Below are 22,272 nucleotides of genomic sequence, written 5' to 3'. Positions count from 1 at the left end.
TACAACGTAAATGCGCCATCTTGAGATATAAGTTCTAAGGTCTCAAGTGTAGTTACAACGGCTGCCCTACCCTTCAAACCGAAACGCATTACTGCTTCACGGCAGAAATAGGCAGGGTGGTGGTGCCTACCCACACGGACTCACAAGATATCCTACCACCAGTATTAAAATTCATAATCATATAATATTCATTATCATAACATAGATACAGATATTAAATGGGAATCGAAACATTTCGGGAAAAGAAACAATTTAGATACCAATAATAAGCCGGGTGTTCTCCTCCCGCATCGCGTCCTCAAGGCTGAGGGTCGTGACCTTTGCGGAGTACATTTTTTCGGGCTATGCTCCTCCATTCTTTCTTGTCCTCTGCGAGTCCAGTATCGCCTTAATTTGGTCGGAGCAGCGCATGGGACTACGGCCCCATTGGTAATTCCTATGTTGCTTAGAAAAAAAGATTAGCCCAAAATTCATCCGAATGATTCCCATAACATAAATATATTTTTTATTTATTTATTTATTGGGTACCCATCACATCAGCACAGAACATTACAGGTATCATATACATTGATCTCACACTAAATGCTAACACAATTACAGGTACCGACTGCATGCATTGAAAAAAAAGCGGTTCGTTGTATAAAAAAAAAAAAAACTATTTATAACAATTACATGATGACCTTACATTATTACACATTTACTACCAAATACGCTATTACTTAATTGAAAAAGCTCATTGAACAAGGTTGTAGACTTCTCGTCTAAAACTGTCAACAGTGCCAGCAAAAACGTCCAGAGAATACTTGTTATGCAATACTTCTTACTGGTAGTAGGACCTCTTGGGAGTCCGCACGGGTAGGTACCACCGCCCTGCCTATTTCTGCCGTGAAGCAGTAATGCGTTTCGGTCTGAAGGGTAGGGCAGCCGTTGTAACTATACTGAGATCTTAGAACTTATATCTCAAGGTGGGTGGCGCATTTACGTTGTAGATGTCTATGGGCTCCAGTAACCACTTAACACCAGGTGGGCTGTGAGCTCGTCCATCCATCTAAGCAATAAAAAAAAAAAAAAAAAATGCTAATTATTTAATTCCCCAACTAATCTGTGAGAGGCGCGTTCTTACCAAGTATCGTTCTTATCAAATACAAAAACATGGAACAAAACGAACGGGGACTTTGTGAAAACTGCCAAATCATAATAAGTCGTTAAGTGTTTCCGTAACTGTTTCATATTACAAACGCATTACGGTCTAAATTGCCACTAATTGGGTAATCGATGTGGGCTTTGGCCGATGATAAATCAAGCATCGTAGTGAAGCACGTCATTACAATATAATTGATTGTTCCATAGTTACGGGAGATTAGTTATAGTCCGGTATTGAGATGTCGTTTTTTCATCAAAGACAATTTAATTCTGTGCCATTATAATAAATTAGATTTGGGTATCTAGTAGATGTAATTATATTATTATTATCTATCTACAATTACGTGTTTATTTATTGTTTATTTTAGTTAGCTAAACAAGGCTGATCTGAAGATTTACGGAAAAAATTGTCGAAATCAGTCCATAAACTTTTATGTATAAATAGGATTTCCCACAACCGGTATTCAAGCTGCAACATGGCTAGGTATATACTCTACTGACTGTAGATCCCATTAATATTTTTAAAAGGATTCTAAAGAAGTTGTAGTTTATAAATTGATACAAAAATTAATTTATTAATTCTTTCAATTCTTCGAGGATAGCTCTGAATTTATAAAACTAAATTACGGCTAGGCCATTCATTCCGTTAAAAACCGCCAGAACAATATAAACAATGAATACGACAAAATTTGCAACCTTATAACTGCAGCAAATGTTAACTTCATTGCGGCGAATGTTATTAAATTTTACCTTTATTGCAAAGAAAATAAGTTGTTTTAAAAAAAAAAGCTCCGACTACGCGAACCAGCGCATATGTATGTACGCATGTGTATGGTTCAATTAGCTGACATCACATGCTCCTTTTTGTATTCGGAGAACCCATTCGATTAGATCGTCCGCACTATTGCGTTTGCTGCTTTTTCGAATAAGATTGGAATTCCGAAAACATTTTTTTTCCTACCTAAGCTGATGGTCTTGAGAGACCATATCAGCGTCACCACGCGAGTAGGTGAGCTCACGGGGCTCAAACCTGACGACGTTGCTAACACGAACCCTAGCAAGAGCCGTGCTTCGCAGAATCTACCGCGGGATCGGAAACGCGACCCACTGAGAATATCCGGCGAGAAACTCGGTGGGCTGTGTCTTTGGGTTAATTTACACACCGAACCCTTCGTCGCAGCCGAGGGGCTCGATGAGAACGATGACCGGTGCTTGGGGTACCTAAAAGCACCGTTAGTGGATCGGGAAGATCCGAAATGACGTGTTTTGGATGACGTTGACTGTTTACCATTCGGTCCGCAGAATCGGGAATGTAGTTACCAGCGGCCGCGATGAGAGGGCTCTCGTGTCGTGCCGCTTTATCGAAATAGACAACAAGTCTGAAAACAATTCAAAGTTGTTGGGCTCTTTGTTATTAATAGTTTTGCGCCACTGAGAAGGCGACACGACATGAGAACCCTCTTGTTGTGGCCGCTGAGAATTACATACCCGATCCTGTAGACCGAATGGTAAATAGTCGACGTCGCCCAAACAATCTCTTGGAAGATTTCCATGCCTTGGGAGCGCGCGGTACGTGTTGGTCTTAACGGTTGGCAGATGTTGAGAGCCTACCGCGGACTCCTAAAATCCTACCCACTAAATGACTCTCCTTGCACTCTCTCACCCGACGTCCGATGTCCGTCCGGGATCAGAACCCGGCTAGGGTAGGGGAGTTAGTTATAAATAATCATGTAGGTAAACGAAATGTTCAACGCAAGCTAAGCTGCACTATGTTATTGGTTAGCTATTTAAATTAAACTGTTTAATTAAAAAAACTGGTGGTAGGACCTCTTGTGAATCCGCACGGGTAGGCACCACCTACCACTTACCACCTTGCCTATTTCTGTCGTGAAGCACTAATGAGTTTCGGTTTGAAGGGTGGGGCAACCGTTGTAACTATACTGAAAACTTAGAACTCATATCTCAAGGTGGGTGGCGGCATTTACGTTGAAGATATCTATGGGCTCCAGTAACCACTTAACACCAGATGGGCTGTGAGCTCGTCCACCCATCTCAGGAATAAAACAAAAAATACAAATAAATAAACCGGCGAATAGAAATTAAAATGAAAAAGTTGACATTCATAAAATGTATTGATTGTAGATACAACTTGAGCACGCAATGCAGTCACGAACATTTTTTTTTTTTTCACTGAAACACGCAACGGCTTCCTTCGACATGACTTTTATTATTTATGTGTACTAATATAGTTTATGTGACCAATATTATAAAACAAAAACAAAAAAACTCACTTTTTAAAAGCATAATTTTATATGATTTAAGTAAGCAGCTTGGCTGGACATTATTGGGGGGTACATAAGCGATGCTCATGACTCATCATTATACAAAAAAGAAATATGCTAATTTTAGTTTTCGTTATCGTATTTTAAGGTTAGAAAAACAAAAGCTTTTTACTTTTAACTTTAATTTCTCATTTGATTGTAGATGTAGATTAACTCTGTTCTAAATTTGATGTAGATTAATTTTATTGTTATTCGTGAAAATCGGTATCCTTGTAATCAACTGGAGAAACTTGACTGAGCTGTTGCGAAGTGTCTTTTGTTTTTTTCCCTATCTTGTCGCTGGTAGCCTACGGGGCTATTCCAACTACTCACGGACCGGAGAAGCATCGGTCAGTCGCTCACGGTCGCCAGCAATGCCAATGGGCAGAGCCAAGCCGCTGCCTGCCGCTTAATACTCTCCACAAGCCTCGTTTGAAGAAGGACATGTCATAGCGCTCAGGAAACACCGTGAAGGGGAGCTCATTCCAAAGCCGAATTGTGCGTGGCAAAAATGATCTCTGAAAACGAACTGTTGATGAACTCCTCTGGGTTTTGTATCGTATTTTTAATGAGAAGTTTTCTGAGGAATTGTTTGAGATGATCCCAACCTTTCCATTTAACCATCGCACTGTTCGCCAGCGAATATTTATGTCGTTAATATTTACCACGTTCCAATCAATCAGATGACCTTCCCTCTCGGTGTTTTCATGTGCATCTTCAAATGGAATGCGAAAAGTTTTAGGCGGTAAGCCAGTGGTCTGATGTAAACTAGGCACTAACAGTAGGTAAGCCATGAACCCCTCCACATTAATTAAAATTATACCCTACGTATGTATTCTGAAGACCCTTTTTTGATTACTACCATGTAGTTTTGTTTAGTTAACAGGTTAAGGACCGGAGCGGTCCCTGTGGGTGGATACTATTACTTTGCCAAAATAAAATTAGCGGTCCCTTGGAACCGCCGTGTAATTCGCCTGCCTAGAATACCCCTGACCGCAAGTTTTCTATTGAATATGTAAGAAACGCGGACCACCATGGCTAATCTAGGCTAGTAGCTATAACATATTGAAGGGGTACTATTCGACAATATAATTGCATAATCAAAAAAAACAAAATGTGTGCAATTCACACGTGGTAGAAGTGAACCTTCCAAAATTAAAATACAATTATCCTAAACGTCTTAAGTATATGTAAAATTTTGTCATTAGTAAACAATTGTAAGGTAGCGCCCTCTGTGAATTGATATTTTAATTTCACGTATAATCCTAAATTAAAATTCACTACAAGAGCTTATATACACACGTTAGTATTAAAAAATCTCACAGATGGCGCTGTATTAAATAGTATGTATATTTCTGTCTCATTCTTTGCTGGCTTCATCCTACACATTTTTGTATTTGTGTCTCTTACCTGTCGTTTTTTCCGTTGCATCCGGTTTGAAATCACAACGATTCTAAAGTTTTCACTTCAAAAACTAAAAGTAGGAATAGCTTATTTGAGTAAATCTTTATCCATATGCATTTAATTACTTTTGGCAAAGATCGCTAAAAAATCTGGGTCCGTAACCTGTTAAACATTATTTGCTGCAGAACTTAGTAATATACGCAATAACAATAACACTGTCAATAGAGTTTTTTCGATTCTTAAGCACAATAAAAATTTCTTTTACCGTTTTAATTTCGCGTTTTTTTTTATTATTGTCATTAAATTATTGAACTACGTCAGTACCGGTAACGACTAGATAATAAATCTCTCTTCTTTTCTTCTATATCGTTTCCTCACTGCTGAGGATCGCGACCATATGTGACGTTCTTCCACTGTTTTCAATCATGGGTGGCATCGACCGCATGGTACAGACTACCACCATAAATAAATAGATACACAGTTAATATTCGTGATGTACGAATTAAAAAAAATAACAACGAATAAGCTAGTGGGTAAAGTTGTTTATGTTTTACCTGGACCTTAAGGAACCCTTTTGTGAGATCAAGAGATTTTCTTTTGGTACACGAAACAAGGACGTCTTGTGTTGTTTCGTTAAGAGTTTCGCCCTCCGGACGAAGTAGGGCAAACTCGTTTAGTGACAGCGAAGTATCAAAAAGTAAATTAAGGGTGGAAGATTCTTTAATAAGAACGCTAGAAACTTTTGTCCGTTGGAAATTAGTACGTTAGTTTGTATATGCATGTGTGCGGTGTTATATATGGTCTTACATTTTTCTCATGAAAATTTAAAATGCTTTGTGAAGAAATGATATCGTGCAATAAAAAATAAACCGCAAAATTATAATTTGCATAATTACTGGTGGTAGGACATTTTGTGAGTCCGCACAGGTAGGTACCACCGCCCTGCCTATTTCTGCCGTGAAGCAGTCATGCGTTTCGGTTTGAAGGGTGGGGCAGCCGTTGTAACTATACTGAGATGTGGGCTGTGTGCTCGTCCACATATCTAAGCAATAAAAAAAAGAAAAAAAAGAACGTGATAAAACAACGGACTCTCGGAGCTGTCACTCTTTTTTAATTACTACACAATCTTGTAAGCTCATTCGAGACAACACACAGTGCGCTTACGAAAAGTTCATGATGTAAACCTAAATTGTAGAACAGAATCCGAAACGGTAACAAAAGTGGCTAATCATGAATAAATTTTCGTGAATTTAGTTTTTGGGAAACGGCAATGTAATGCAAAGTCATTCAGTGAGTAAATACCGCGGGTATGCTGCGTACATTGCGTGTCATAAAAAATCATTGCTAAAACGTTTTGAATTGGTAACCTCTCATGGTGAACCGATTCGTTACGTAACGCGTTATGGCGCCAGTCTATCTGGCTTCTCTTTCTCTCACATATACGGCAGCGGTACTGCGAACGTTTGTAACTTCTAACTATTTATATCTTTTTAAATCTATAATACGATTTTCCTGACATTATGTATTAAATTACAGAAATTTTAAGTAATAACCTAAGCTTTTCTCAAGTTAAATAAATTCAATACTAAATAGTTTAACTTAGATTTACTTAATGTTATTACTTCTGTCGGACGTCCCGAGACGCATATTTTTTTATTTAGAACGTGAGCTATTATTATCGGATTAGGAGTACATAGATCCGTCACATGCCTTCGTTTCGAAATCCACCCCCTTTAGTACCTTCGAGAATAGAACGTGTTATTGTAAGATTCGTAACGAAATAACAAAACGTGTGCCTAAACTAAAAGATTCACCGCTTCGGGTCCCTTTTGTTTTTCATTCTTCCTTCACAATAATCCCGTCCTTAATAAACAAAGGACTTTATGTTTTTCCTTTTCCCGGCTTCGATAATTTATTGAGAGATTTGCTTTGAATTCCTTTTTTCTCTGGTCCGTTGCCAAATGGCAGAGTGAAGTAGGTCACGATGTCAACTCCCGGATACCTTATTGGTATCGTTTATAATTTCTTTCGGCTTTCAAACGCCTAGGCTCAGAGATAAGGCTCTGAAAGTATATATTTAATTCAAATTCTGTTCGGTCGCATTTCATTGTTGCTATTATACGATTACCTCGTATTAAAAGGTGTTCGCTGAAAGGGAGATACTGGTGGTAGGACCTCTTGAGAGTCTGCGCGGGCAGGTACCACCACCCTGCCTATTTCTGCCGTGAAGCAGTAATGCGTTTCGGTTTGAAGGGTGAGGCAGCCGTTGTAACTATACTTGAGACCTTAGAACTTATATCTCAAGGTGGGTGGCGCATTTACGTTGTAGATGTCTATGGGCTCTAGTAACCACTTAACACCAGGTGGGCTCGTCCACCCATCTAAGCAATAAAAAAAAAGTAGGTGGCGCCACAGTACCAAGTGGAAAGATTTTAAAAGTAGCGTCATGAACTACCACGCTTCACTTCAAACCAGCACACATCGTTCTGTTTAAAACTGCTATATTCATATTATCATTTCCACTTCCTACACTAGCGCTATTTCGGTGAATCTTTTAACAAACATTTGGTGTTTACCTACACTTTACACTTTTTCAACTTGTCCCGTATATAATATAGTATTCCTTACCTCTACATGTATTTACTTGTACCAACTACTGTACTATAATAAAAGCATGTCTGATATATTTCTGAAATTAAATACAATTAATTAAAATACTCTTACGGAAAATAAGCTTAATCGAAGTTTCTCTGAAGGCACTGTTGTAATATAAAATAAAATAATATGGGATTGCTTTTTCTTTACTAAAAAAAAGTTTTCAATTTTCCATTGCTCTAAGTGGGATGCAAGTAATTGCGGAACCCATAAACATTAAAACACGAAAATCACCACCCACCTTGAGAATTCAGTCAAAGTCTTAACTGTGTTTTGCGCAACGGCTGCCTAATTTTCAAACCGGGTATCAAGACCAGAATGTAGGACGTTTGTGTATACCCGTGCGGGTTCAAGATCCGTCAGTAATTACGAAAATTAACAATGAAGTTGTGCACAATGAAAAACGAAGAACGTTGATGATAGAATTTTACGTACGTGTTTTATTTTGCATACATATAGGCATTAGTCCGTGGATGGTTACAGCCGGCTAAGTCGGTTTTAACAATTAACGATATTTTAATATCCGGTTATGTGTCAGAGCATTGGTATTGTATTTTTTTTATTGTTTAGATGGGTGTACAAGCTCACAGCCCACCTGGTGTTAAGTGGTTACTGGAGCCCATAGACATCCACAACGTAAATGCGCCACCCACCTTGAGATATAAGTTCTAAGGTCTCAAGTATAGTTACATTATAGTTATATTATTACAAGTATAGTTACATAGTTACATTGTATTCGCCAAAAAGGAAATTCTCATGTACCTAAACGCGTTTTTGTCGCTAAAAGCTTGCAGTTCGACATCGCCATCAAGGATATTATGTAAATGATTTACGCTCACTATAAATTCCACTCTAACATTTAAATTTTCCACTCAACTTGTAAATGAAGGGGAATGTTAATTAATTATTCTACAAAGTGCATTGAAACTGCGCGGTTAATTCTGTTTTGCATTTTCTAGAGTATTAAACTACGCTATGTCCTTTATTATTATTATTTTTTATTGCTTAGTTGGGTGGACGAGCTCAGCCCACCTGGTGTTAAGTGGTTACTGGAGCCCATAGACGTCCACAACGTAAATGCGCCACCCACCTTGAGATACAAGTTCTAAGGTCTCAAGTATAGTAACGACGGCTGCCCCACCCTTCAAACCGAAACGCATTACTGCTTCACGGCAGAAATAGGCAGGATGGTGGTACCCACCCGCGCGGACTCACAAGAGGTCCTACCACCAGTAATTACGCAAATTATAATTTTCCGGGTTTCATTTTTATTACACGATGTTATTCCTTCACCGTGGAAGTCAATCGTGAATATTTGTTGAGTACGTATTTCATTTGAAAAATTGGTACCCGCCTGCGGGATTCGAACACCGGTGCATCGCTTCAACACGAATGCACCGGACGTCTTATCCGTTAGGCCACGACGACTACAATTTGTGTTTAATGTTTAATTTAATTTTATACTGATTTAGCTTCACTTTTAACATGTAAATTTGATAGCCCATGTTGGCAGACAAATATACGGCCCACCTGATGAGAAATGGTTACCGTCGCCCATGAACGCCGACAATTCAAGGTCATGATAAACTGTGGATGAACACACTGGTTTTAGAGATTACGGATGAACCCCGCTCTGATGGTGGGTGGTGCGATAGTGAAAACGAGATGTGAGAACCTCTAACAGTTACTCAGAGCTCTCACCATGGAAAGCATGCTGGCAAAAATGTTTATATATTTTTAAGATTTCATTTATATTTAGTCGTATTTCCGCGCTTTCTAAACAGACCTTCGACATGTCCACGGTTCGAACGAAATATGCTTCTAACTCTTTTGTCCGTAGATCTTGTAGGTTGTATGATACTTAGTTCTCTAATGCTAATAGAAATGCTATTTTGGAATGATGATGAGTATTATTTAGTTTTATAGTGTAAGTTGCTGTACATAATAACATGTGCGTATTGTGTTGCCTTTGTTGTTTTTTTTTTTTTTTTGTGTAAACTTAAATTTCTAAACTTCTCTTTTTTTTTCTTTGTTCATTCTCTACTGGGTGGAAACATGTTTGGTTATTGTTTAAGCTATTTTTTTAAATATTATATGTTTGTTTTGTACTGTTGTTTCTCAAATAAATAAATAAATAAAATACACAGAAAATTTAAGTCTCTTGTAGAACTACTTGTACATTACCGACACTCCGGACATCCCTCTTTTGTAAAGAAGCAAATGGAAATAGTGGGTGGTGGTACCTATCCGTGTGGACTCACAAGACGTCCTACCACCAGTAATAAAATTATAAGTGACTAGATGTACCCGTCCGCTTCGCTGGGCATTTAAAATTACCATTATTATTTCTCACCCCCACAAAGATTCTAATCATTAACGTCCCCGCAACTTGTGTAGGGAGTCGAACACTCATATAAATATTAGCCTATCCATTAAGTGCATCTATTTTCTAAATGGATACCAAGTTTCAAGTTAATCGGATGCATGGTTCAGTAGTTGTAACGGAACATCTGTAAAAACCACTGTAGATTTATATATTAGTATAGATACAGAGTGAACCAGACAGTCGGTGGTAGAACCGTTGATTACCGACACGTCATTACGTTAATGATGACAGTCTATGAACAGTAATGTTTGATTACGGTATTTTGCATTGCACACAATCCAGGGTCAGCGTGCAGGTGGCGCTCTCCCAAGGGAACGGGACGAGCCTGTCAGTTGACATCGGGATACACATAACATACATTTGCCATGGATAATAGCCCGGTTAGACCTCATTCGCACGGGCGTTTTAAAAGCGTTGCGTTAAAACTCGGCGTTGGCGCTTTTATAACGTTCTCGATGTGACGTATTCTGTAACGCCAAACGCTTAGTACACAAAATGTTAAAGCCTTCGTCAAACAGAACGCGTACTTAACCTCGCGCTCTTTTCATGTCACACAAATTGACTAGATGAGTCCAACGCTCCTTGACGCAACGCATTCGCCAAATCATAGTGCCTATCGATAGCAGTGTGAAAATTTAAAAGTATTAAGAAATCGAGTGATTCAGATGTGGCATTGTATAAGCATGGGTATTTTCTAACTATTTATATCATTTTTTCGGGCATTATCTAGTATTTTAATATACATTCAATCGGACGCTAAAATAAAATTTGTAAAAAATTACAACGCCTGACGTCAAAGCGTCCTAACGCCGCGATAGAGCGCTGCGTACTTATAGCGCTGGGGCTCTGTTTGACGGTACGTTACCATAGTAGTACAACACATCTCGGCGTCATAGCGCGGCGTCAGTTTAGTGCTCTGACGCGCGCTAATTACGCGTTCTGTTTGACGAAGCCTTAACACTGCGCGATAAACAAGCGTCGCATTTTAAAAGCGCTGACATATATTAGGTAATGCATCTGTTCTATTTGAACGCTTTTTAAAAACGCGCTAAAAAACTCCTGTGCGAATGAGGCCTTATGGTCCGATACATGATAATATAATCCTAATATAAATACATTGTATTCGCTGGTTCGTGATTTTACGTATCAACGCATCCATGAATCGTCAGATAGTTTATGAATCAGAGAGTGACAGAATCAACGGTACTCTTAATCCCGGGTAAATGCAATAAATTTTATTCATTTTGAATTAGAAATTTAACATAGATATAACCGCAACACCCGTCTAGTGAACAATTTATATCATATCGTTTCACTGAATAATGAGGAGCCATCATGAAACCTGGAATTAAAAGCCACACTCACTAACATAGTCAGTCATCTATACTAATACTAATCTATACTAATATTAATATTATTATTATAATTATAAAGAGAAAAGATTTGTTTGTTTGTTTGTTTCGAATAGGCTCCGAAACTACTGGACCGATTTCGAAAATTCTTTTTCCATTAGAAGCCGACATTGTCCCTGATGAACATAGGCTACTTTTTTTATTTTATTTTTTATTTTTATTTTTTGTTTCATGTGTGTTTTAATGTTTCCGAAGCGAAGCGAGGGCGGGCCGCTAGTAATAATATTATAAAGAGGAAAGATTTGTTTGTTTGTTTGTTTCGAATAGGCTCCGAAACTACTGGACCGATTTGAAAAATTATTTTTCCATTAGAAGCCGACATTGTCCCTGATGAACATAGGCAATTTTTTTTTTTTTTTTTTTTTTTTTTTTTTTTTTTTTTTTTTTTTTTTTTTTTTTTTTTTTTGTTTCATGTGTGTTTTAATGTTTCCGAAGCGAAGCGAGGGCGGGTCGCTAGTCAGTTATATTTTGCTTCAAGGAAAAATATGTAACGCACTTTTGCCCACCAGGCTAACAAGATAACTTATTTATCCGCTTCATTTCGTGCCAATAATAGTCTACTCAAACGGCGAACTTAATTATAGTGAAGGTCAAAATGTCTCTTCTTTTTTAATCGTAGCAAAAAAAGATGGGTTAGAAAAAAATGTAGTTAGGTTCATAGATGTACATGTTTTGAAGTCGTCGTGACTTAAAGGATAAGCACGTCCGGTGCAGTCGTATGTAGCGATGCACCGGTGTTCGAATCCCGCAGGCGGTTACCAATTTTTCTAATGAAATACGTACTTAACAAATGTTCACGATTGACTTCCACGGTGAAGGAATAACATCGTGTAATAAAAATCAAACCCGCGAAATTATAATTTGCGTAATTACTGGTGGTAGGACCTCTTGGGAGTCCGTACGGGTAGGTACCATCGCCCTACCTATTTCTGCCGTGAAGCCGTAATGCGTTTCGGTTTGAAGGGTGGGGCAGCCGCTGTAACTATACTGAGACCTTAGAACTTATATCTCAAGGTGGGTGGCGCATTTACGTTGTAGATGTCTAGGGGCTCCAGTAACCACTTAACACCAGGTGGGTTGTGAGTTCATCAACCCATCTAAGCAATAAATAAATAAAAAACATCAAGAAAAACCGCGGTGTATTTTGACATTAAAACAGATAAGATAGAGTAAAGATGATTACGATTAATTCCTCTGTAGGATGTGGCCTTACCCGCTGATGGCTCGGAGCGTCAGAAGTCTTGGTTGGGCCGCAAATATCAATCGATATTTTCGTTGATATCAATGAAGAGCGACCGGTTGGCTGTGTATCGTGGTTTCCACTCCAGCAGGCTGATTTTGATCCAGTCGGGTGTTCCGTAACGCTATCGTTAGCATTTGAGACCGCCTCATGGACAGTCCTAGCGCAACTGCCGACGTAATATCCTCGACAGTCGCCTCACCGACTCCGCCGTCCAAGAGTCCTTAAAGTGAACGGCGAGTTCGTGGTTCGTTGCCAGGACATGGTTCTCCTCTACCTCTCTTCTAACATTTAGCAGTCCCACTGGGACCTCGTAGGGGGTTCAGCCTCCTGCTCACCAAAAAGAGAAACAAATATACCAATACAATATATTATCCGAATTTCAACTAAAATTTCTAGTGAATGAAATGAATATTTGATTTTGTTTCAGAAACAGCAAAATGATCGACCCAAGCTCATCTGAAGAAGACAGTGAGGATGAACACAAGAAACAGCCAGTTAAATTACCAGGTACGACGCTGCGGCCATTGCTTTTTTTTTATTGCATAGAGGACAGAAGTGAATGGAGGAACATAGTCGAAACAAAAGTGCTCAGTAAAGGTCACGACCCTCAGATCTGAGGAATACGACGCACGGAGGAGATAGCATAGGACGAGCTCACAGCCCACCTGGTGTTAACTGCTAAGGCGCCTATAGTCATCTACAACGTAAATGCCGTCACCCACCTTGAGATATGAGTTGTAAGGTCTCAGTATAGTTAGAACGGCTGCTCCATCCTTCAAACCGAAACTGCTTCACGGCTGAAATAGGCAGGATGATGGTACTTACCCATGCGAACTAACAAGAGGTCCACTTCCACAAGAGGTACTAATCAGAATCAGAAGTTGCTTCAGAATCCTATTTCTTAGAGTATAGGAAATATGCTTTAATTGACGTGTTAATGACCGACTTCAATGATCATTAAATTAAAAATTACTAACAAAACACAGTAGATAGTCGAGAATTAGTTAAATTCGGAAAATAACTAAAATCCGTAGTTCTATTGTAAAAAATCAATTTCAGATTCATTTCAAAATATCGCACCTTTAAAAATACACGATCCACTTAAACATTTAACGTATTCGCTCGCGTCGTCGGAAAATCCACTGGTGACATTCTCATTTAACAAATCCAAAAATAGACAATATAACTTATGAATGAGATGGATTCGATCAATATGATTCTCGTGAAATGTTTGTTAGTTCGTGTTCAAGGATTACACTTCGGTTGATTTGATTGTATTATTCTTATGATCTTGTAGGGACTGATTGGATGGACGGATATGTATCCATATTACCTACCAATGTATATTGTAATAAGAGATAATTGTATTATTATTATTATCTATCTATGTATCTATATATAGAAAAATGAATTGCTGTTCGTTAGTCTCGCTAAAACTCGAGAACGGCTGGACCGATTTGGCTAATTTTGGTCTTGAATTATTTGTTGAAGTCGAGAGAAGGTTCAAAAGGTAGATAAATATGAAAATGGAACGGCTGGACCGATCTTGACGGGACCTTCACTGACAGGTAGCTGATGATATAAGGAGTAACTTAAGCTACTTTTTTTAGACTAGCTTCGCCCCGCGGCGTCACCCGCGGTACGACAATAACCGCAGGAAACATCGCGGGACTCACTATCAATAATAAAATTTAATGTTTCCGAAGCGAAGCTATTATTTATCTAGTATTTAATAAGTATAATATCTAGTATTTAGGTCGCTAGTATTTAATAAAATCAAAGTTGAGTCCGTGTGCACGTGGCTCAATGAAGTCATATAATTTCAAGGTCGTATTCTTTGTAACAGTTGTGCCTCCTGGTGCGTTGGCCGGGGGTCGTCCATCCGTCCGCGGGAAACCAGAGCTTCCACGGGGGTCAACGGCCGGACTTGCAGGTAAAATAATAAAGGGAATGAGTGACGCAGAACTGAAATTCACCACCAATACCCGTACTGAATATCCTGGGGTGCCTTTCAAATAACAAAAAAAACCAACAAACTCTTGCAATTCCAATAAAACAAAAACAAACAATACAATGTTTTTTCCTTATATATAGTCGTATGTAGAATTGGGATCGTAGCGCGTAAAATAAAATTATTCCACTGCTGCACTTTTATGGTTCTTTTGAAAAATCTTCTTTATTATAATAATTAAAAATTAATTGACACCTTATTTACGCCTTGCTCGTTCAATCGTCTTCGCCATTTTACATTTTAATATGCTTTTATTAGCTTCAGACGTATGTATGTTAGTATGTAACGGTATCTTTGAACATGATTTTGACCTTCAAAACGTCGGATTAACTTGAAATTTGGTATACTTATTAAGGATCGATGACAATTCAATATAAAAAAAATATTGAAAAAATTGAAATTCAACTAAAAAATTAAAAATAAATAATAGTTTAAAAAAACTAAAAAAATACGCTTGTATAGAAAAGCCAACTAAAAAATAGAAAATAAATTTTAACAAATTTGAATTAAAAAGAGTGTAAGAAAAAATGATTTTATTGTAAAAAAAGCGTGGGGTGCATGGTATCAGTAGTTATAAATATTTTATGAACAGATATGAGTAGAAGGGTTATTTTGATAGGGATAGATATTTTGAGGGATATAATATCCCGAAAAGCAACCCACGCTTTTTTACAATAAAATCACTTTTTCTTACATTATTTTTAATTCAAATTTATTACAATTTATTTTCTATTTTTCAGTTGGATTTTCTATAAGAGCGTATTTTGCTAGTTTTTTTAAACTATTATTTATTTCTCTCTAATTCTCTTTTCCCTCTCTTACCGTTTTGTCTCACTCACATCTTAACGCTCCGTTTCATGCTCTTTTCATACCTTCCATTCTTACCAATCCTACATAAATTTGTATAAAATCAACGAATAATTCGCATTATTAGTAAATGGTTCTCAAAGTTTAATTGATTTTATCAAAGGTCCTAGTACATTGACGGCATCACAACTGGCGGCACCTCTTCATCCTGCTACCAGACAGAGGGAGACAGCAGCTCTGGCCCCACCACCACACGCGTAAGTGTCTAGAGACGTAAGGGAACCAATTTCGAAACGTATTTGATTAACTATACGGATTATTTTTGAATAACCGCTCTTGGTACTACAAAACAAACAGTTACTCTTCCGCTGAACTGTCCTATGTGTTAGGTAAATAATGTAATTATATGGCAACACTGCCAGACTGCATCCGCCATTAAAGCAAGTCACATCGAGCTCATGTCGTTTTATTGTAAAGTATAGTTACACGCTACAACCCGGCCGTCCTATGACTTCATACTATGTTTGTCAAGACAATTTGGAAATAACAAGGTGGATAACCTAAAGGAAAACTTGAATTCTCTTAATCATTCTTTAGATTACTTAAGCCTATTGCAGAACACTTGTGTTAAACTAATCATTAGCACTAAGTAACTAAGCACTAAGCTTCCTTTAGGTTAAAAAAGATACACTAATTTGGTTCACCAATAATATTTACCCGGGCTAACTAACCGATAATAGTCCCGGGATTTCAACCGTCGCTGATTCGGAATACTGTTATCTCTGAAATATAAGAATAGTATTTAATCACATATTATTAAGACGATGATAATAATGATGATGAATAATTAATGATGATGATGAATAAGCCAAGACAAAATAGATCACATCTAGGTATTCAACACTTTCTTTATCAACCGATTTCCTTTTATCTTTGTCAATGAAAAACATTTATTTTTTGTTTACGTTTACAACGAAAGAAGATTAATTAGGAATCAAACGAAATAAAACGTTAAATCAATGTGAGCCTTGAGACATCAGCGATTACGGTCGCATTTCGATCAGTGAGCGAACACCTATGAGAGGGCTATGCTTGGTATTTCTCTACGAGATCGAATCAGAAACGAGGAGATCCGTAGAAGAACCAAAGTTACTGACATAGCCCGTAGGATTAGCAAGCTAAAGTGGCAGTGGTCAGGCCACATAGCGTGAAGATCGGACGGCCGATGGGGCAGAAAGATCCTCAAGTGGAGACCACGTACTGGCAAACGCAGTATGGGGCGGCCACCTACCAGATGGACCGACGACCTAGTGACAATTGCTGGGTCACGTTGGATGCAGGTGGCAACGGACCGGTCGCACTGGACATCAGTTGGTGAGGCCTATGTTCAGCAGTGGACAACAGACAGGCTGAGATGATGATGATGTTGATGAGCGAACATGAATTACAACTATGGCGATTTTAAATTATCCGGATTTATTATAATCTTGTTTTCGGCATTGGTTCCAATTCGCCAGCTAAGGTTTCTTTTTTTTTTTAATACACTAATGTTTGTAGTGTAAATTTTATTATATTTCATATCCATTAACACTCATGAACATCGTAAGAGCTGAATTCAAATCGAATTTGTAGAGAAAACCTCAAAAACGACTTCAGACGCTAAAACTTTAGTGCAATACTTAAAATTAATAGTCAGTTGAAAATAGTTGACCTTGGCATATGTTTAACAAAGGTAGCTACTGTAGTTTTTGATTTATCAAATAAAATCCAAACAACTAATTTGTAATTAGTGGCTTTTAATTAGTACCAAGCACGACCATAGTTTTACGTACACTGACTAATATTTATATGCATAATTAAAAAAAAAGATATTTGCAAGACATTGAATGTCTGATTTGAATTTAAATAAAAAGTTAGTTTACGTAAAACCCTTGCACCAACATTAATGACTTAATTCTATAGATCGTGTTAGATCTTTCTTACGCAGGACCTCTACGGGGAGTGCAAGCTCGGGGGAGGCGCCTGCGCCCTCACCCAGCCCCTCTGGAGCCAGCCATTCTGACAAGGACCAAGATCCACAGGTAAACAATATCGCTGTACCCAAGTACTGCATTGAAGTCGTCGTGGCCTAAACGATAAGACCTCCGATGAACACGTCATTACGGATCCTCCCGATCCATTAACGGTGCTTTTAGGTACCACAAGCACCGGTCACAACGAAGGGCTCGACGAGTGAATTAACCCATAGACACAGCCGTATTCTCGCCGGATCTTCTCAGTGGGTCGCGTTTCCGATCCGGCGGTAGATTCTGCGAAGCAATGCTCTTATTAGGGCCAGTGTTAGCAACACTTCCGGTTTGAGCCCTGTAAGCTCACCTACGCCTTAGGGTGAAGCTGAAATAGCCTCTCAAGGCTATCAGCATAGGTAGGGAAAAAAAAGACGTCCGGTACATTCGTATGTAGCGATGTAACGGTGTTCAAATCCCACGGGCGGGTACCAATTTTTGTAATGAAATAGGTACTTACTTAACAAATGTTCACGATTGACTTCCATAGTGAAGAAATAACATCGTGTAATAATAATGAAACTCACAAAAAAATATAATTTGCGTAATTACTGGTGGTAGAACGTCTTGTAAGTCTGCGCGGGTAGGTAGTAACACCACCCTGCCTATTTCTGCCGTGAAGCAGTAATGCGTTTCGATTTGAAGAGTGGGGCAGCCGTTGTAACTATACTGAGATCTTAGAACTCATATCTGAAGGTGGGTGGCGGCATTTACTTTGTAGATGTAGATGTCTATAGGCTCCGGTAACCACTTAACACCAGGTGGGCTGTGAGGTCGTCCAACCATTTAAGCAATAAAACAAATATAACATTATTAGGTTCAAAAGTATCTTTAAAATTCTCATCGGTTCCAAGATGTTCCATAAGCATGCACATGGATCGCATCAAAGACAGATGGTTATAAATAAAGTCGCTCTAATATCCTGAAATTCATTGTTAGTTTTGTTAACTATTTAAGCATGTTTTTTTTTAGTTTTACATAAGATGAAAACAACTCATATATATAATTCTACATTTGTGACATTTCTTTATAGAAACTAGAGGTTAACGGATGAGGATGAGGAAACGAGAGGATTTTTTTTGTTGTTGATAAAATGTATTTTTTAGAAATTATATTTAAATACGAATTACATATTGACATTATATTATTTGTTATATTTTCTTTCAATAAAAAAAAAGTTTATGTTTAAGTTGATTATCGATAAAGTTGATTATTGAAAACACGAATAAAACAACATTTTCTGAAAATAAATCGTAGCTAGATCGATTTATCGCCCCCGAGTTCCCCTGTATACTAAATTTTATGAAAATCGTTGGAGCCGTTTCCGAGATTCAGATTATATATATACAAGAATTGCTCGTTTAAAGATATAAGATAAGATAAGATAAGATAAGATAAGATATAGCATCATCTGTCGGTATCCATTCTACGCCAATACAAAGATTCTTGATCATGTTTTCTGAACGTAGACTTCGGTTTTATTATATGAATCGCAAATAATAAAAGCTCAAAGCACCCCAATGTCATACACGAATTATGTAAGTCGTTGAATGTTGCCGACGCAAAGTTCAAGGAGAAGCTTTTAAGTGTTTTGCGGTTTTCGTTTGAAGAACATCGTCATTATATGCCTTTTAATACTGTTCCAAAGTATTTTATTATCGTATTATTGGTAAAAGTATCTTAATGTTATATTTCTACTAAATAAAACTTTTAGATTATAATAGAACCAGCGACCCGCCCTCGTTTCGCTTCGGAAACTGTAATTTATTATTAATTTCTCCACGATTTAATGGATGTTATTATACATTTACTGGTGTTAGGACCTCTTGTGAGTCCGCACGGGTAGGTACCACCGCCCTGCCTACATCTGCCGTAAAGCAGTAATGCGTTTCGGTTTGAAGGGTGGGGTAGCCGTTGTAACTATACTGAGACCTTAGAACTTATATCTCAAGATGGGTGGCGCATTTACGTTGTAGATGTCTATGGGCTCCAGTAACCACTTAACACCAGGTGGGCTGTGAGCTCGTCCACCCATCTAAGCAATAAAAAAAAAAAAAAACTTCCTCTTCGATCACTCTATCTACTAAAAAACACACATCAAAATCCGTTGCGTAGTTTTGACGATAGGGATATAGGGACAGAGAAAGCGACTTTGTTTTATACTATGTAGTGATGGTATATTTGGCGCTTCAGAAAAGCCACAATTATTAACACCGTCGTCAGACATCGTAGGGGCGAATAGGGTGATCGAGCTAGGAGAAATATTGAGTACACTAATCACGTTTGTTGTCTTAGAACAATTTAGAAACCTTTTCTTGACGTTATCAAACGAAAACGAATGACAGTTCTTAGGACAGAGGCACCGCTCTTCAAGAAGGCTGGTTAGCAAGTGTGATGGCGTCTACGCGCCTTCATCGGCTAGGCTTTGTCGTAGCACGAAGTTAACAGATTTCCGACAATACCGCAATTGTGCTGAGATCTCTCGGGAATCGTGCTGCGTTTCGTTTAGCTACCAAACTAATGACCGTCTCCGACAAATAAATAAAACATACAAGCAAAGAGCAAACAAATCTGTTCGTCACACGAACGTTTGGCGACTACCCGTGAATCTCAGACCAACAGTCCGTGTTGGATTTACGCCTAGGCCCGTGAGAACCGGGCGGGAATTTTTTTTTATATGCAAAAATTTCAGAGACTATCTTTCACAGTAAAAACGATCCTCCTTTGAAAATGACTTCAGATTTATTTTTATATAAAAAAAATTAAAGTTATTTTAAATTTAAAATAAAAATATTGGATCAAAATTAACAAAATTTATACTTACATTAAAGGGGGCGCGATAAACAGAGTCTAGTTCCGCACTGGGCCCTGTTTATCGCCTAAATCCATCCCTGCCAACAGTCAAGGAAATAAAGTGCTGTACCACCCAGTCTTTGTACACAGCAATAACAGCTCTTTTAAATCATTCATTTTTTTTATTGCTTCGGTTGGGTGGACGACCTCACAGCCGTTTTAAACAAATTAAAATACTTTACCATTTGTAAAAATGACCAAAAATAACTTTCTTTTTTTTTTAACTCGAAAAGGTTTTAAGACAATATATCTGTTACAGGAAAAGATAGAAAAGTTAGAAGAGGACAAGAAAAGGCGTCTCCAACTCTACGTGTTCGTCTCGAGGTGTATAGCTCATCCCTTTAACGCGAAGCAACCCACAGATATGACGAGAAGACATACGAAGCTGACTCCCCATCAACTTGAAACCATACAGGCTCGATTTCAGGTGAATAAAACAAAAAACAACCTACGTATTAAAACAGAACAGGAGCAAAACTGGTTTCATTTTCACGGAATAAAAAACAGTTAAATAAAATTAATTATAGAAAGTACAATCTACACTTATCTATGTGTGTTTGCTTGTTCTTCTTTCGCGTTGTAACGCAGCAAAGGATTAAATTGATTTTTTTCATTTAAAATTATTTTATATCCGCTGATAATTTAATCTTATTTTTAAACACAATCCTGTGTATTGGATCCAGGCATTCCTCAAAGGTGAAACTCAGATATTGGCGGACGAAGCCTTCCAGAACGCCGTACAGTCTTACCACGACATATTCTTGAAGTCAGAGAGAGTGGAGCAGATGGTGAAGTCCGGAGCTTGCTCGCATCACGACTTCCGAGAGGTCTTCAGGAATAATATCGAAAAGAGAGTCAGGTTCGGCATTCCTTCTATTCTTCTTCAATTCTACTGCAAACATTACGCCGCTTAGGTTTCCGTATATACCGTCTCGTTTGCTTTTCGCAAAATATCAAATTTGTGTGGGAGTGAAAAAGAAATTCCCAATACGGAAACCTATTCGGAATATTTAATATCCGTTTCCATTTAGCACGAAAATCTGTATCCTACTATGTTCTTATATAAGTTCTTATTTGAAATTGCATACAGAAAGAATCCTTTTAGCAACACCTTTACTATTACATAAGGAAAACGGTAAGGAAGGTAACATGTTTTAATACATTTATGTATATATGTATGTATAAGTAAGAAAAATCACTTATCTACTTATATTGTGTTGAAGTGGTTAGTTTTTTGTTTCTGAAATATAACGCAGTGCATAATCTATACTAATATATAAATTTACAGTGGTTTTTACGGATGTTCCGTTATAACTACTGAACCATGCATCCGATTGACTTGAAACTTGGTATCCATGCAGAAAATACATGTACTTAATGGATAGGCTAATAGTTATATGAGTGTTGGACTCCCTAATGATAATGACAATAAATAATAATGTTAATTTTAAATGCCCGAGTACGGCTAGTAAATATTATAAAATGGAAGATGCCGCCAATTTGCAAACGTGAAGTCGAAGGGTAAATTAATATTAGAATCTGTTTTTATCTTATAATTGATGCCCTATTGTTGGCTGGGGCATCAACTATGACATTGTATATGTCCTTTTGTTATTAGCCCTGTAGGCAGACAAGGCCAGGTGATGTTGGGTAGTTACCGTCGCCCATGAAGTTCAGCAATGCCAGGGACAGAGCCAAGCCGCTGCCTGCCGCTTAATACTCTCCGCAAGCCTCGTTTGAAGAAGGAAATGTCATAGCGCTCGGGAAAAACCTATATGAAATATATGAAATAATCGGCAGGTCTTTGCCGGAAATCGACGGACTCAGTAAAGAAACAGTGCTATCGTCGTGGCTGGCAAAGTTTGATTGCATTATGAAAGGAACCGGTAAGTTTTGTATAACGAAAAAATAAAAATTCATCTTTTACTCCGATCTCGAAGAAAAAAAAACAATTAAGAGGCACGTCAAAAT

General features: G+C 38.0%; 1 protein-coding gene across 31 annotated transcripts in view; it reads left to right on the top strand.

The window, feature by feature from the left end:
* LOC101742581 (calcium-dependent secretion activator) overlaps nucleotides 1-22,272 on the top strand; it is a 66,814-nt gene that overhangs the window by 6,292 nt on the left and 38,250 nt on the right. For 25 of the 31 annotated variants that reach the window (XM_062676624.1, XM_062676616.1, XM_062676621.1 and 22 more), the window contains exons 2-8: nucleotides 12,992-13,071; nucleotides 14,411-14,497; nucleotides 15,546-15,639; nucleotides 17,355-17,463; nucleotides 20,561-20,728; nucleotides 20,985-21,160; nucleotides 22,102-22,187. In XM_062676624.1, coding sequence (XP_062532608.1) covers nucleotides 13,002-13,071; nucleotides 14,411-14,497; nucleotides 15,546-15,639; nucleotides 17,355-17,463; nucleotides 20,561-20,728; nucleotides 20,985-21,160; nucleotides 22,102-22,187 — 790 coding nt within the window. In that variant the 5' untranslated portion in view covers nucleotides 12,992-13,001. The remainder of the gene's footprint in view (nucleotides 1-12,991; nucleotides 13,072-14,410; nucleotides 14,498-15,545; nucleotides 15,640-17,354; nucleotides 17,464-20,560; nucleotides 20,729-20,984; nucleotides 21,161-22,101; nucleotides 22,188-22,272) is intronic. The other 6 variants (XM_062676617.1, XM_062676622.1, XM_062676618.1 and 3 more) reach the window with 1 other exon arrangement.

The sequence above is a fragment of the Bombyx mori genome, chromosome 27 (assembly GCF_030269925.1).
Source record: "Bombyx mori chromosome 27, ASM3026992v2".
NCBI lineage: Eukaryota > Metazoa > Arthropoda > Insecta > Lepidoptera > Bombycidae > Bombyx > Bombyx mori.
The sequence above is the reverse complement of the archived record's forward strand: the minus strand, read 5'-3'. Positions and strand labels throughout refer to the sequence as shown.